Source organism: Scomber japonicus, chromosome 8, assembly GCF_027409825.1.
Source record: "Scomber japonicus isolate fScoJap1 chromosome 8, fScoJap1.pri, whole genome shotgun sequence".
Lineage (NCBI taxonomy): Eukaryota > Metazoa > Chordata > Actinopteri > Scombriformes > Scombridae > Scomber > Scomber japonicus.
In genome coordinates this window covers 22,032,073-22,047,939 of record NC_070585.1, presented here as the reverse complement: position 1 = coordinate 22,047,939, position 15,867 = coordinate 22,032,073, and the positions used below count along the sequence as shown (strand labels likewise).

The window sequence follows — 15,867 nt, the reverse complement described above, 5'->3', positions numbered from 1 at the left end:
AGTAAAACACACTCTAGGCCATGCTGAAAGTTAATTGGAAAATATGCGTATCAACTGAATGCTGCTTTTTCCCTAAAGCCAGTACCAATTTGCATCGTCTTTTCCCTGACCGTTCCTAACTAAATAAATCAAGTTAAATATCTGCGCTTCCACTGGAACTACATTTTGCTGCTCTCAATGATAAATACTTCAAAATGACTGGAGAAAATTTGTTGTTGCATTGACTTTGCATAAGGTGACAAAATGGATATTTAAAAATGCCATAAAACTACATCAGTTTTCCCACAATTGCAACTGTATATAATGAGAAAGAGAACTATGTAAAGTGCTGTGTAATTATGTAGTTTAGCAGAGATGTGTATAGAGCTGAACGGTGATGGCTGGGTATTTAACCTTGAGCAACAGTGAGTATGGAGGTTCAAATACTAATTAAATGTATGTCCATCATCCTGTCTTACAAGGCGATTATGTGTTATAGTGGTATTAATGTTTACTGTAGATAAAATTCCCAACACTGTCTCCTCTCCCCAATTTACTTGGACTGGAAGGATCTACACATCTGCCTCATGTGAAGAAAGCATGAGCATCTGATGGGCTGCTTCAAATGAGATTCATGACAAATCCCCTACAAGAGGCCAGCCAATATGCTAGGTAATAGCATGCTTGGCAGTACTTATCTGTCTCCATTAAAGACACAGGTCATATCCCCACAATGTCAAAACCATTAAATCAAAAAATATAGCTTGATCATAGGCTTGAAGCTGGATGCTGCTGCAGCTCTGATTGAGGAACAAGGTTAAAAATAGTACATCATATAAAGTTAAAAAAGAAAAAAGAAAATTTAAAAGCTATGTCAGAACCTAATAAGAATATTTTGTATTATTAGAATATTTTGAATTTTCATATTTCATGTCCTTGTCAATAGTGGTTTTCGCCAGGTTCATTTTATATGCTTTCAGTTTGACCTATTAATCCTAAATGCAATCTCCATCTAACAAAAAAAACAACAACCTTGCACTGCACAATTGTGCTTAATTCCATATAATTTTGGGCCTCCCTGTGGATCTGATCAAAGTTTGACAGTCAACTATTTGCGTGGGGCTCATTTTATTTTTCATAACAGTGGAGGCAGCAGTAATGCAGTGTGAACTCCCAACTCCTCTGAATGTAAGCTGACTGTCCAGTAGATGTATGTCTTCTTCAAGACCTCCAGACCTAGACTGAACATCATCTCTCCTCAAGGTCCACATCTCAGGACAAACCAACATACCAGAGAACCCGCTACCCAATGAACAAGCTTTAATAATGCAAGCATGTTGTAAAATTATCGAACCATTTACAAAAATGTAACATGACTTTGTGTGATTTCTATAACTTCCGCTGTTGATTTCCCTTGAACAAATAAATATTCATCACTTTGATTAATTTCATTCATGTAAGACTATGAGTTGGAGATAATAAAAAATAAGTCAATATTATCATTTTTTACCAAAAAAAAAAGGAAAGAATATTGAACATGGTCTGGACAAGTAAATATTGAGCACAAGTAAGCACACAGACGTTTTACACTCTTGTAACATAATTTCACCCAACAGAGACAAAAACAAAGGTGACAATATTGGTTCTGTAAGCACAGACGGAGCCCTCCACTGGACTCTGTGGGTAATACTCTCCTCCAACCACACACGTATTCGCCCACTGAAATTTGTATAAATGTAGCCAGCCGATCAGGACATGCCCACATGAATATGTGTGGAGCCCACAGTATATAAAGCAGCGTCAGCACTATACGACATCCCACAACCTCTTCAGCAAGCAGTGTAGGAGTAGCAGGAGCTTTAGGTGGAGGGCTCCACTTGTGCAAATAGATCTAGGGTTACAATATCATAAGCTTCATTCTATCTTACACAAGTGCCACCCTCCACTGGACTCTGTGGGAGCACTCAGTGGGGCTGGTTCTGATGTTACCAGCCCCACTGATCCTGACTGGTTAAAGGTTAGTTGCCGCAGCCCACCTATTTCTCATAGCCTAGGCTGCCTCAGTGGAGAAGTACGGGGCCCCAGCCAACCCAGGCTGCACCAAGTGTTGCCTCCTGACCCCCTGCGAGAAACATTTCACATAATGATAAGGATGGCTAAAGACCAGTCTGTCACCAAAGCCCTTGTGACAGGTAGAGATGGCTGCTGCACACACTTTAAGAGTGTCAACTACACCTTCAATATGTAATCGGCCTGACCTTCTCAGGAACCAAGCCTGCAGATGTTGGCCCAGAATGGACAACACACCCTCACCTCCTCAGACAGAGCCCCTCAAAACTGGATGACCATCAATTGTTCCTGTCTCACTCTCTCCAAAAGTAGAGCAATGAGCCACAGGGGTAGAAAAGCATGAAGCAGCTTTTCTGCCCACGTCATGTGTGCCAATGCCTCCACCCCCAGAGGTGGTTGGTCTGGCAGTGTCAGGGAGAACCACAGTTGACAGTGAATGTTGCGCGGGATGGTGAACAACTTGCCATTGACTGAAGAGCAAAGGATGGCGGACACCACTGAAACTGTCTTATATACTGCAGACTCCACCATTTTCAGGCAGGCACATCCTGATTGGCCAGCTACGTTCACGCAAATTTCAGTTGGCTAATACTTATGTGTGATTGGAGGAGATTTTTACCCACAGTGTCCAGTGGAGGGCATTGCCTATATGAGATAGTTTCCCAAGAAATATTTAAAACATGTTAAATCTCTAATGGCCACTATTCCCAGCTGGGAATTGTTGCTCTGATGTTTGCCTTAAGAGCTCTTTCTGGATAATGGCGGTGATTTTGAGCACCCTCTGCATTGGCTTGCAGGTATCTAAGGTGGTTAGAAGAACTGAATAATGTGTGAGCTCAGATTTCTGTGCATGTAGGCCATGGAAGTGACAGAAACTACCCAGAATGCTACATAAATGTGTTGAGTCATCCAAACATCCCATAGTTTCTGACCTTTTGCAGTTTTGTCTTTGTTAATTGATTTGGGCAGATGGCTAAACAGGCTAGAATCCTCTATCACAAAAGTAACAACATATCAGCAATTTCTCTGGAATAGAGAAAAACTTATAAACATAAATCTGCACTGAAGATGTTTTCAGGCATATGACTGTTAATTGTCAATTAGCAGTTGAATCATGCCAAATAACTATCAAAGGTCATTATAGAGCAGAAAAGCAAACTGTATTTTTTTTCATTCAGCATTTCTCACTGGCATGTCCCTTCATTTCTCTATTGCAAACCTTCATAGATTATATTAATAATGAATAAAGAGGCACATTCCTGCTTTTGTTAAGAAGGAAAAGCTGGTGCTAATTAAAATGAGAATGGTCATATCTGGTGTCATGGTCACCACTGAGTATAATTATATTAGCAGTGTGGCAGCAGGACTGAGATTGACACATATGGGTAATGACAAAGAGACCCTGAGAGCCAACAACACCAGCTCTCCTATCAACACTGTGGGTTGTTGCCACAAAAATCAATATTCCAGTTTCATTCAATTACATGGAGAGCAGGTAGCTTGGTGACACTCATTGTAATGACTGATCTAGTGGTTGAGATGCTAACTTTTGGAGGGTTTACCAGAATAAATAATTAAGCAAGTCTCCTAAAAAAAACTTTGAAGGCATACAGTAGGTAAATGTGACTGACATTGTTTGGTGTAGGGGTAGGCTGAATATTAATTAGTCGACTATAATACTATAATAAGCCTGGCATGATGAAAACACCACAGTTGTAAACTGCAGTGAGTCACTACTGGAAGCCAGAAGCTAATTCACACACTGATGCATACAAAAAAATGTATTTTTGCATTTTTTATGTGTGCACACGGAGAAACACACATATCACGGACACACACATACGCTCATTTAAATGTGTGTGCCTCGTCTTCACACAGCCCATCACCAAAGCGCAACACAACCCAACTGATCTGTGACAGGAAATGTATCTAATAAATTAATACAAGTTTCCCCTAATTAAAAATCGAAATATAGCACTTTGATTGACTGTTGTCAACGACAATCATAAAATCAAACTGTAAAAGGCTCAAGAAATAAACGACAAAACCCTTTACTTAATTATATAATCTTGTTGTTTTTTTAATCACAGCTTTAACGGGGCAAGATGAATTATTTCCTCTCCAGCTAAAGACAGAATTACAATATTTGCTGAATTAATTAAAAAAAGTCGTCACTTACCTAAAGTTGTAAGATGAAACAGATAAACTCCCCACAGATCCATCTCTGTGCAAAAATGATAAATTGAGATTACGCGTCGAAACTACACCTTGAGCTGTACAATTACACGGCAAGAAGAGGATATCCTGTTAAGCGTGTAGAGATCATTATTGGCACAAGCTGATTAATCTCCGTTTTTTTAATCCTTAAATCGTTCTTTCAGCTTGTTTTGGTTGTGGTTTATTATCTTAAAATCCCATCAGTGTCTTCAAGACGCTGTTACAGTCGCGCTTTTGCGCAAAGGCAGAGCCATGCGTAATTATGGGAGTGAAAGTTGCCCTGTGCGCTGTATGGTCCGGTATTGTGAGAGAGCCCTCAGTTGCGCGTAGAGGTGGTCGCACAAGTCCACGAGTCCGCTGTAAAAGAGGTGCTGAGTGCTGCCGGGAAGAAGCACTGCCAAGAGGGAGGGAGAGAGTGAAAACTGTTTGTGCAGGAAAGGACATTGAGCAGGCTGGTTAATTCTGCAGCGCAAAGTTGTTGTGGTATTCCTACCGGGACTTTAAATGTGGTATAGAATAGTTTATAAGGACCTATACCTATTTTGTGGTTTTATTTAAAATCATGTTATAGCATTAATGATATGCTGATAGTGGTCAGTACGTGGTCTGTATTTTCATTGTATACATTTTATCACACACACACACACACACACACACACACACACACACACACACACACACACTATATATGTATATATATATATACATATCAGTATTTATTTTAACTCTAACCTTTACAGTACTTATGTGGGTTTGTTAAAGGCTTGCCTTTTCACAATTATTGTCCTTTTCTATCCTTAATCATCAGCTCAGTGTCTTGCACTTGTGATTCAGTGTGCTTATGTCAGTGCTGAAAACCTGATTTTGATGCACACATATTGTCTGTGGGTGAGATAACTTTCTGTACCAGCACCAGCACATCTTGTAAAGTCGTACTTATTTTTTATGCCTCTCTTGTGAAATGTCTCTATTTTAAAGTCAGTATCGATCAAACGTGTTACAAGGTCTCAATCTGAGACTTGCAGTGGTGCAATAGTCATGTTTTAACCATATATTCCTTCTGAAAGTGGTGACTCTGTGCTGATAAAGGTCTAACAAGGCTCCCAGAACACTAACCAAAAAAATGAATATCAATCAGTGATTTAGCAGAATTCTTAGATGAGGCAGATTTGGGGCACTAACTATTAAGCTATTTCATTTTAGGTTTCCTGTGTACACAAGGTTTGAGACCTCATAGTTGAAATTCATGTCGACAGCGCACCTCTAATTGGCTATACAATAAAATGCAGACAGACAGGCAGTCCCTTCTAGTAGAATCCTTCCCAGGTCACATTGCTTTAGGTGGTGAGTCACCTAAATTGGCCATATTTACCCAGCATAGCTATTAAATGATAAGAATGACCACATTCATAATGTTAACAGTGGGAAAGGTTGTTTGTAACACTGGAAAGTCTCCTGTGTGTATAGACAAAACCTTCCAAATACTGTACATTATGGATAAAAAGGAGATTGTTGTATTTATCTACCACTGTTAAAGGTTTTCCTTTTGTTCCACCCAGCAGCAAAAACATTTGGCCCACATGGAGAGGTGGATCCAGTTGCTGGTCACTACCAGAGCTGCAGTGCTCCATTTTCAGAGCTGCTCACTGTTTTGAAACAGACAGTTATTGATTCTTTAGTGTTAAGAATTCAACTTTCGCACCATCTGTTCATTTTATGGTTCAGAACCCCCTTTTCATTCGAAAGGGAACATCAGCAGGCCAGGATGTGCATTTGGAGTTTGTTGACTCACCCCTTTAGTGTGTCTCCAAAACAGCAACAACAAATGGAGTTTCCAGATGATCCATGCAAACAAAGCTGGTGAGGAGCAGATAACAACGGGTCACCATGTTGGATCAGCCAGACTCAGTGTGTGTGCTTTACTGTATGTGTGTGTGTAAACATGTGTGTCGGTGTCTGTAAAGCAATCCAGGGGTCCAAAAGGATGATCCAGCAGTGTACCAAAGACAAAATGAAGACCCTCTGAAGAGCCATTTCAGTCTACTGGTATTATCTTTACTGCCATTCATGGCTGCTCTACTACAGTGTTTCACTAGTCTTACATGAGCTGGCAACATTACTTCAAACAGTCTAAGTTGCTTCATGTTTTTATTTTTTGCTGAGACCTCAAATTGGAAAGACTGTAACTGTAATGTCTTTACGCCTCAATGATTGTAATTTTAACTCCCTAACAAGCTTGCTATGAGAATATTTGGAACAATACATTACCATGTCTGCTGGGGTTCGGAGTACTTAAATGTGGGGAGATGGGCTCTGAAAATGCTTTATGAATCCTTAAGGAGCGACTCTGTGCCATGGGGATCTTTTGGTAAACTACATACTGTATTTGCAGTGTGCTTATGCATTTGTTATTTAAATCAACATTACATTTTGTGAGAATGAAAAAGCTGTGTTGACAATTTAACAAGACTTAGAGGGAAAATGTTTATTTTCTCCTAAACTATTAAAGCATTTGGCTTCTTCCCAGTGGATTGTGGGTGCAGAGGCCTTTGTCTTTCCTATCTTAAAATTAAAACACTAACCTAACCTCAGTAAGCATGGCATAGATCAGTTTTCTAAGCTAAAACCCTGTCTCATAAAACATTATTTTGTCCAAGATACTAATGGATTGTCAATAGGTTCAAGATCTTACTTCTAACAGTTTTTCAATATGGAGAGTAGGTCCTGCTTAAATATGGGAGATGGACAGCTCTCAGTTCTTGCTTCAGGCAAAGGTACATTGATTTTCTATCTTTGTGAGCTGGAGCAGTGTGGACACAACATTAATGAGGGATTAGTTATTGTACCCATAATTATTGCTATGTCAAAGTGCCAGAACTGGATGATGAAGAGGGGCTTTGTAAATATTTGTTGGAGCCATTTAACAGCTACGCCCACTGCCAAGTGCCGGCTTCTAACCTCTGCATGATGGACCAAAGCGTGGTGGCCTCATTTCTTTTTGCTTCAAAGCACAGCGCCTCATTTAATGCATACCCATTATTTGTATTGTTTGGGGACTTTCTTTTTGTTTAGTTTTTCTGGGAGGTATTGAAGCTCCTGGAACCAGAGCCACACAGGTGTTTTACTTTGTCTCATTGGACCTCATTCAGATTGAAGTTGGGTGGAGACCTGCTAGAATTATCAGGTCACCAAATGCCATTTAGACCTTATTCTCAGCAGAAAGTTGCCATAGCATGGACAGCACAAATGTATCTAATAAAAACAACAATAGCTGTGTTTCATTTACTGTAAATGTTACAGTGAACCATGCCAGGGATCCAATATGTACATAACACTGGAACTGGCTTACCCAGAGTTTAGTCTTCATCAATGAAGATCTATAAGAACCATAAAGATGTGAGTTTTGCCACAATGAAGTTCATCTCTCCATCCTACAAAATAGACAATGCTAGAAATGTTGTGATCTTGTGACATCTGATTAGGCTGATAGGTAACTACTGTAACATGCCAGTGATGTTAAACCACAATAGCTCTACAAGCTAGCTGGCTTAGGCAATAAAGGAAAAAACTCTTTATTCAAGCGACATACAGTATTAAACGATTATTCCTATCTCCAAAATTAGCATTAAAGCTAAGGTACAGCAGGATTTGAAAATAAATCTTCTTCTGTAGCTCTCACACCTCTCCCAATATGTACATGCTTCATACCTGCAACACAACAGTTACTACTGCACTTACTCTCATTTACAACTTTCTCTCAAAGCACAACAACCTTTAAAAAACAGTAATGGTAAATAGGACTGCCCCTCACCTGTTTGAAGTTCACCACAAAAGTGTCCCATCTCCCTGGTTGAATTCAAGTGATACTGTGCCTCTTCCATTGTCCACCTCTAAAACCTCCATGCGAGATGCAAGCAGTAGCACCAGGGCGCAGAGATGGCTCAGAATCCGACCTCAAGCTGTACTGATAAATAACAATCTGTCACTGCTTTTCACTTCTGGGAGCCAAGTTCACTTCCCTTTAAAGTCTCTCACTCTGGTGTTGTTGATAAGATTATGCTTGGTTGAGTTCCCCCTGCACTACAGGCATTAGTCCGATGATTCATTCAGGCTGCGTGAAATGTTTGGATGGACTTACTACAGGCCTGCAGCAGCAACAGATATCAGATTTTTTTCTTTTTATTGTCAGAGCATTTGATTTATTGATTACTGTCAGGATGTGCAGAGAATGACAAATATTACCAAAAAAAATGCTTTTAAATCAAGTACCATCCCTAGCTTTAATTTAGAGTTATGCTTCGTGTCGCCTGCAATGTAAGTATATATTCACTATATATACTTCACTCACAATAGTCACTCTCTTTTTCAATTTATCGCTCAAATTTTTTTGCTCTACAAACTCCTGAGAGAAATATCTGACTCTTTATCTGCTAATTTGTCCACTATGTTCATCAGCAAATCGGTAACTGTGTCCATTAGTCGTACTGAGCAGGTAGTGTGCAGTGAGTTTTTAGAGCTTTTTCTCTGAAAACAGCTCCCTGCTGAGTGTTAAAATTGCAGTCGGACAACTAAACAATGAGCTGAAACTAGCTATAAAGCTGACAGTCTGATGGTTGTTTCATCACTATGAGTGACACTTGATATATAGATTATGGCTGTTTTTAAATGACTTTTGCCATTAGTCAGCACAAATTTGGTTGTCAAAGTTCACCAAAGTTGTATTCCACACAAAATGTTCAAGTGATTTTACTTTACATTGTTTGAGTTTTTAATGCTGGCATGAAGCCAGACTTCAACTGGTATAACAAAATTAACAGCAGAGTAAGATGTCACTCAAGCACAGTTTGTATACACGCACAATTCCATGAAGTCTAATCAGGTGAAATAAATTGAAAAAAACCTGTGAAGTAAAAAAAGCTGCCAATTATTTAGTATTTTGTATTTTGAAGTAGCTGTCATAATTGTTTTTTTTATTTACTAATTAACACCATTGGAAATATCTGAGCTGGTTTTCCTTCTTTCAGAGGAAGCCATTAGCTGTCATATGGTACTGTAAACAAGTTTCACATACTTTAATATTTCCCAGGTTGCATAATCCATCACAGCAAATATACACTGTTAATTGTGGCGTTATTTCACAGTTCTATTAGGTGTCCATTATGTTGTCCATTATGTTACCTTTGCTCTACTGTCAATCACCTGACATCCAGAGGAGGAAATGGAAATTCTGCAGTAACAAATAATCCTTCGAAACACATCACATCACACATTTTTTATGCATGTCATCATAGGAGAAACATACAAAAACAAGTAAATAACTCCCTGAATAACTCTCACCTTTAAGTCAGATGGGTAGTTTGAGGGTGGAGATGAAAGTTCATGTCATATAGAGCAATAATGAGCCTGGTGAAGTGTTTCAGGACTTCATTCTACACCTCCAAGCACTCACAGAGTTGACTAAGAGGCGTACATATTGCTCCCAGGATACTGACATCATAGTTGATTGTGAACAGAGTGGTGGTTGTTCTGTGTGAACCCTGGGGACACTTCCTCTTTCACTCCTCCCGCCCTCCTCTCTTAACAGCTCAGGCGGTTAATATGGGGAAAACTTGAAAGATCTTACAAGAATCTCTTTTTCCGCACCACAAGTGTCATTGTCTCATTCTTGAATATCTGAAGAGGCTTAACGTGGTTTAATGAAGCTTTAATTCCCGCAGGCCAGCCAACATTGGCAGAGGGCTATCTTTTAAATGTCAGTGGAGAGAAATCTACCCTGTCATCTCTAATTTTATCAAAGAGGAACCCCGGTATTTGTCAAACATACAGTGAAAGTTTGGGTGCATGTTGTCAGGGTGTTTCACAGCCAGTATCATGCCAAATAGAGCAGTGCTCAAATGGTGCCAGACTGCATGGTGGGCATTTGCACAGACGGTGACTCCGTTACCTCTCACTCCAACAGATGGTGTGTCTCATGCACACTGCGTGGAAGGTTATGTTACTGCTCTGCGGATGCCTAGTTGTGTCTTAAACCTAATTTGGACCACACAGGCGCAGACACAAACAGACACAAGCGCACGCACACACACACACACACACACACACACAGACACACACACACACATATATGCATGCAGAGACACATACACTACATGGAGAGGGCACTGCTGAATTAATCAAGAAGGAAGTGTTGAAAAGATGACGGTAATAGTTTTCCAATGGTAAGCAAAGTGAAGATTGGCACCACATGCTGCAACACCAACACAATCACAAAGGTGTGGGTTGATTTATTTATTTTTTATCTTCCCCAAAGCCCTTCCTGTCTTTAACATCTGAATATAGGACGCCACATGTATCTGATTAGATTCAAACACCTTCCCATTATCAGTCATGTAATCAAATATGTGTACAGATGTAGAATAAGAGCAAAGAGATCAGGTTACGCTGACTGTGATGTTAAATTCATGAAATCTGTCTTTTTTTGTCAGCAGGGGCTATCTGCCTCTGTGGTAGGTTTAAAGGGGTGATAAGGTTATCCAAAAAGATCTATCACTGATTTCCTGACACTCCTGGTGGCCAAAAATAATCAGATGGCACCTGGATCAACAGCTCTGTGTTTTAAGATCCATAACTCATCCCCCTGGGAATTCATGAATGTGTGTGGGTGTGTGCAAGCGTCTCTACCATGCAGATCTCTTGTGTGCCTGCGCGCGTTTATAAATGGCTATTTGGTCTTTTTTTCTGACACGTCGATGAGAATTTATGCTGCTCACCACACGTCTTTTTAAGCTAAGAAGAACTGAGCAGATGTTCGTGGGAAGCGATGCTGCTATTGAAAAACAGAATGAGGTACACATTCTGCTCCAAGTTTAATATTTTCAACTTTTATAACTTCATATTCTTAATGCTTCAGTCACTCTTATTTATTTGTCTGTTGGGAATGCCCAGCAGCAAAATACAATATCCACTGAAGAGAAAAAGAAGCATATTGGGTATAAAATATGTGGCGATTGTGTTCATCTTCAATAATTTTGTGTGTTTTTGGCAACAGCACAGACTTTTGAGGTCATTTTCTGCTGTTTGTCATGTGAAGGAGTTGTTTTTTGTTGAGAGTGTCAGGTGAAATTCTTTGTTCTCTTTGTCCATCCAAGCACTTAAGATAAAACCAATCATTCTACATGGGTTTAGAAACAACAGAGCTGTGCAGCTGTGTTTTGAGCTACTACCTCTGAAAAGTTTCAAGGTCCGTCTCCAGGTTTGTGGTCAATGTTGCCTGCTGGTTGATGCTTTCTTTCACTGTTTGTTAGGTTTTTGTTTTTGCTTTTTTGTAATCCTGGTTTTCCCTTCAGGGCTTTTTTTCAAGTTTGGAGCCCAAGTGGTTTTCTATCATGTTTTCCCCACTCATCCACTCGGTAAAGAGACATCCAAATTGACCTGAAAATGATTAAACCCTAAAAATGTTCAAAATGTTTTATGCTCAGACAGACCCAAATAGAGAGAGAACACCAACAGCAGCAGCAGCCATGTTAAAAAATAGAAGGTAGCAATTTCCTGACATTTTCCCTGCACTTAGCAGTTTACAGTATACTGTCGCATGTCAAAATTCAGATTTTTCTCCTTTGATGATTAAGACGCACCACTGTTTAGAGCTGATTTATGCTTGTCCGTTCTGAGAGGTTCCTTCATTTTTTTCAGTTTTTTTTTTTTTTTTTTTTCAGTTTTTCCTTAGTCAAACCGAGTGTCTGTGAATAGAGAGTGTTGTATGCTGTAGGGTCAGAAATTATGCTCAACCATGGTTCAGTTTCTCCATGACTTTTCCATTAAGCAGTGCAGCTGACATGTAGGCTTACTGTATATGTTTTGTTTACTTTTAATTTCCAAATCAGTAAGTGAGTGCTTCCTGTGTTGTACTGTGAGACTACAGATGCTCATCCACATCCACATAAACAGTGGCCCGATTCATTTATGGTCAATGGAAAGTACTATTGAAAAATGGCATCAACACACCATTTGTGTTAGACTCCCGCCTATTTGTGTTTGCATTTTGTATGGTTGGCTCATTCATAGGCTAAAGTTTTACACATTTAAATTCAATTACCTCTCCATTTGGGAGGGTGGGGGTTGACATAATAAGGTTATATTTGTTGTGATTTGAAACATTATGTCAAAGTTTGTCCAAATATTTGCTGGATGGCCTGGATTATAAGAGACAGTCAACATGGAGCCTTAACGATGTGTTGCTGTTTCGACGGAGCTCATTTTAACCACACATGCCTTTGTTATGAAGTGTCTTTTAAGCCTGACCTGACCTGAACATGGGTTCACTGATGTTGTCCATGCCGGCTGTGTATGTGAGTCTCTGGGGAACAACACAATTAGCCAAATTAGAAGGCAAAATCTGGTGAGGTCAAAGGTCAAAAGGGGAAAATGCTGCTGTTTTCCATACTAGTTGTAAAGCAAACAGCTCAGCAGTAGTGTTATTTCTAGGAGTCTAAAGTTGAAACGTATTACTTTGGCTGTTATCGCACAGCTATGAACACGGTTTTGATATTTTCTTTTAGTGTCTCGCTCGCTGAAGGCCTACATGAGCGTACATGCATGAACATACACGAGAATGCTACAGCACACACATTTTCTTTTACACATACATACACACACAGAATTTATTATTGTTTGCAGTGAGCATTTCAAATAATTTCCATCATGTATTCCATCGCACACTCTTTGAAGTCATCATCACTTTCATTTTTCCTCAAACAAGCTGAAATAGCAATTTACCTGGTATCTTTATTTAATAGGCTTGAGAGGGAGCGGTTGCAGTCAGGGATGTCTGTCTTCAGCAGGAAAATGAATTTGCAATTTGTAATGAGCTCCGCTTCCATCCAAGTAGTTATTCATGAAATTAGCTGTTTGGCAGTGCATAAGGGATGCAACAGTGAAAATTTACACAGTGGTTTGCAAGCTGTCTTTGTGGTGGTGGTTGTGCTCCTGCTCCCCCCCCCCCCCCCCCCCCCCCCCCCTGTCAGTTTGATAATGGTACTTGTTGATTCCAACAACCGGGAGTTTAGCAGCTGCTTGTTGTGAGTTGAGGCGCTGTTATGAAGACTTTTGTTGTGGGTTGAAAATACTTAGAGGCTGATTACGTTATGGTCTCCATATGTGATGTTAGACGTACAGTATGGTGGTTTCTGCGTCAGGTGGTGAATCACTCTTTTGGCCCCTGAGGCGAGGACAGTTGATTCTTTAACTCATGCAGTATTCAGCCTTATAGGTTTTTCATAGTGCCTTGCATTGCTTATACTGGCCTGAGGTTCCCATGAATATTGTACTGGGCTATGCTCTATGGTAAACTCCATGTTGTGTGTATCCCATTACTTTATGAATTATAGATGAAGGTTATGGCAAAGGGATACCTCACATTCAACATGGTTCAGATTAAAGATTCACCGATCGCTTTTTCTCTCCCGGACTGATTCTGGGTAAATTTAGGGTTTTACTATAGCTGATACTAAGCACCAATACCACTGCTTAGTTTTATTTTTTAGTTTATCTGTAAATAATTTGTGGAATTAAATAGGATCAATATTCTATGAGTAAGGTAAAATAAGGTTGTAACTAAACAGAACTTCACACAACTGCATTAGTTTTAGGCTTGTGCAAATATTAATTATATTCTTCTAGGAGGTTTATAAAATAGTAATGTCATTTTAATGGTGAGACAGTATAAAAAAGTATGTCTATTCTTACCAATCACTGATCTCTGATACCTGATCCATTTAAAGGTGTGGTGTGTAGAATTTAGTGGCATCTAGAGGAACCGACCTGTTGGTTGGTTGCAATCTGCAAACTCATAGATAGATGGTCCTTTAATCAGATCACTATCAGTGTTAGTATCAGCACTGTTAAATTGTTCCTGTATAATGTGGCAATGTTGAGGTTTTATAATATAAAATGTATAACTGCTGTCCCCAAAGTCAAGAATGAACATTGTGTTTCAGCATTCAGCTAACATGGACGAGATCTCCTTAAAGATGCCCTGTGGAGGCCATATTTATGAATTCAAGCAATCTATAATTAAAAAGCTAGTTATTAAAGCTTCTGCTCTATATTTAATGTGTGAAAACACTCATCAGATATCATACATACAGTATAGTGGGATCACAGGTGCTCACATTAACATCAGTTATATTATTCTGATGTAATTTTGCATATATTTGCCCTTCTGTGATTAAACTATTTGAAATATAGTCTTATTAAAATTCAGCCATATGCCCCATCTCTAGATTAAGCTTTTTTTGCAAAAAATATTACAATACTTGTTTTTAAAAAATACTGACTGATCTTTGATTTTTATTAATTATAAGAGTTTTATCCATTACAACACTTTCTAAACACAGATATTTGTTTTTGAGTAAATGGGAGGTTGTGATCTCTTCTAGTGTCACTTCTGTAGAAATTAATAAAAGGCCTTTTATTCATCAAGCTCTAACAGTAAAAATTAGCTTGTAAATATCTCCAGTATCACAACAAATACAGCCTCTAAATAAATTACCTGTCAATGAATGCCACAAGAGGAGTCGTGCCATGATTTTAACTTTATTCTCTTAACAGCGGTGCTCTCATAAGCTGTCATTGTGAAAGCTCTCACATAACGTGCAGCGAGCATTATAAATAATAAGGCAATCTGCTGTAGGTGTCATCCTCTCCTGCTTTAATAAATAACTGCTCCAACTACAAGTCCCCAGATCTCATATTGCTCGCACTTAATCGTTAAACTGGAAATCACTGCAATATAATATGTTTTATGCTTTGTCTCTTCACAAAGAGGAGACATTTAGAACTATTTGTTTCAATGAGGATTACTTCTTTGTGTCCCTGTAGAGTCATTTCTCTGGCAGTTTTTAACCTCCACATTTACTGTTACTCTGTAAATAGCTACTTATTTAAGCTGCTTCCTTTTTTTCTCAGAAGATTTATGCATATAGATGTACGTTGTGTGATCTCATGGGTTTCTCCTTGTTGAAAGAGCAGAAAAATGAAAGGTATGTTGCAGCATGATGGATGTCATCACACTGTCATGTTCAACTAAATGTTTCCCAGAGTTGAATCTGGTGAACTGTGAGTGCCTCAGGTCTCTGACTGTGGCAACATGATTAATGGTGAGTTGTCACCAGTTGGTGTTTCTGCTTGGGATCAAACTGTGTGGTTGAATCTGTCTTATATTTTCTCATGGAGTTTGAATTATTATAAGCTGGCAACTTAGTTTGGTAGAATTCATAAACCAGATGATTTCTGTGTTTATTCCAACTTGCTGTTTCTTTTTCTTGACAACTGAAGTGTAGAAAAGTACATTTAAAATATTTTATTGGTAACTGCATTAGTGTAGTTGAATCCGCATCCAAAGCCCAACAGACATGCAGAATCATTATGGATGACACAGCTGCTTTAAAATAATGATGTAATGATTTCTTTTCCAATTTGATTATTGGTTGTCATGTCAGCAGTCAGGACAAGACAGGATGCTGCTTTTAGCCTAATGAGATTGCTTCAACCAAAAATCTAAATATTGTATCAGTCACGACTGCCAGTGTCCTCACATCTATC

General features: G+C 39.1%; 1 protein-coding gene across 1 annotated transcript in view; it reads right to left on the bottom strand.

Annotated features, from left to right (window-relative positions):
* Positions 1 to 4,298, bottom strand: part of gfra4b (GDNF family receptor alpha 4b) — a 40,243-nt gene extending 35,945 nt beyond the window's left edge. The window contains exon 1 of the mRNA XM_053323992.1: positions 4,229 to 4,298. Within this exon, the coding sequence (XP_053179967.1) occupies positions 4,229 to 4,271 (43 nt within the window). The 5' untranslated portion in view covers positions 4,272 to 4,298. The remainder of the gene's footprint in view (positions 1 to 4,228) is intronic.
* Positions 4,299 to 15,867: the final 11,569 nt, after the last annotated feature.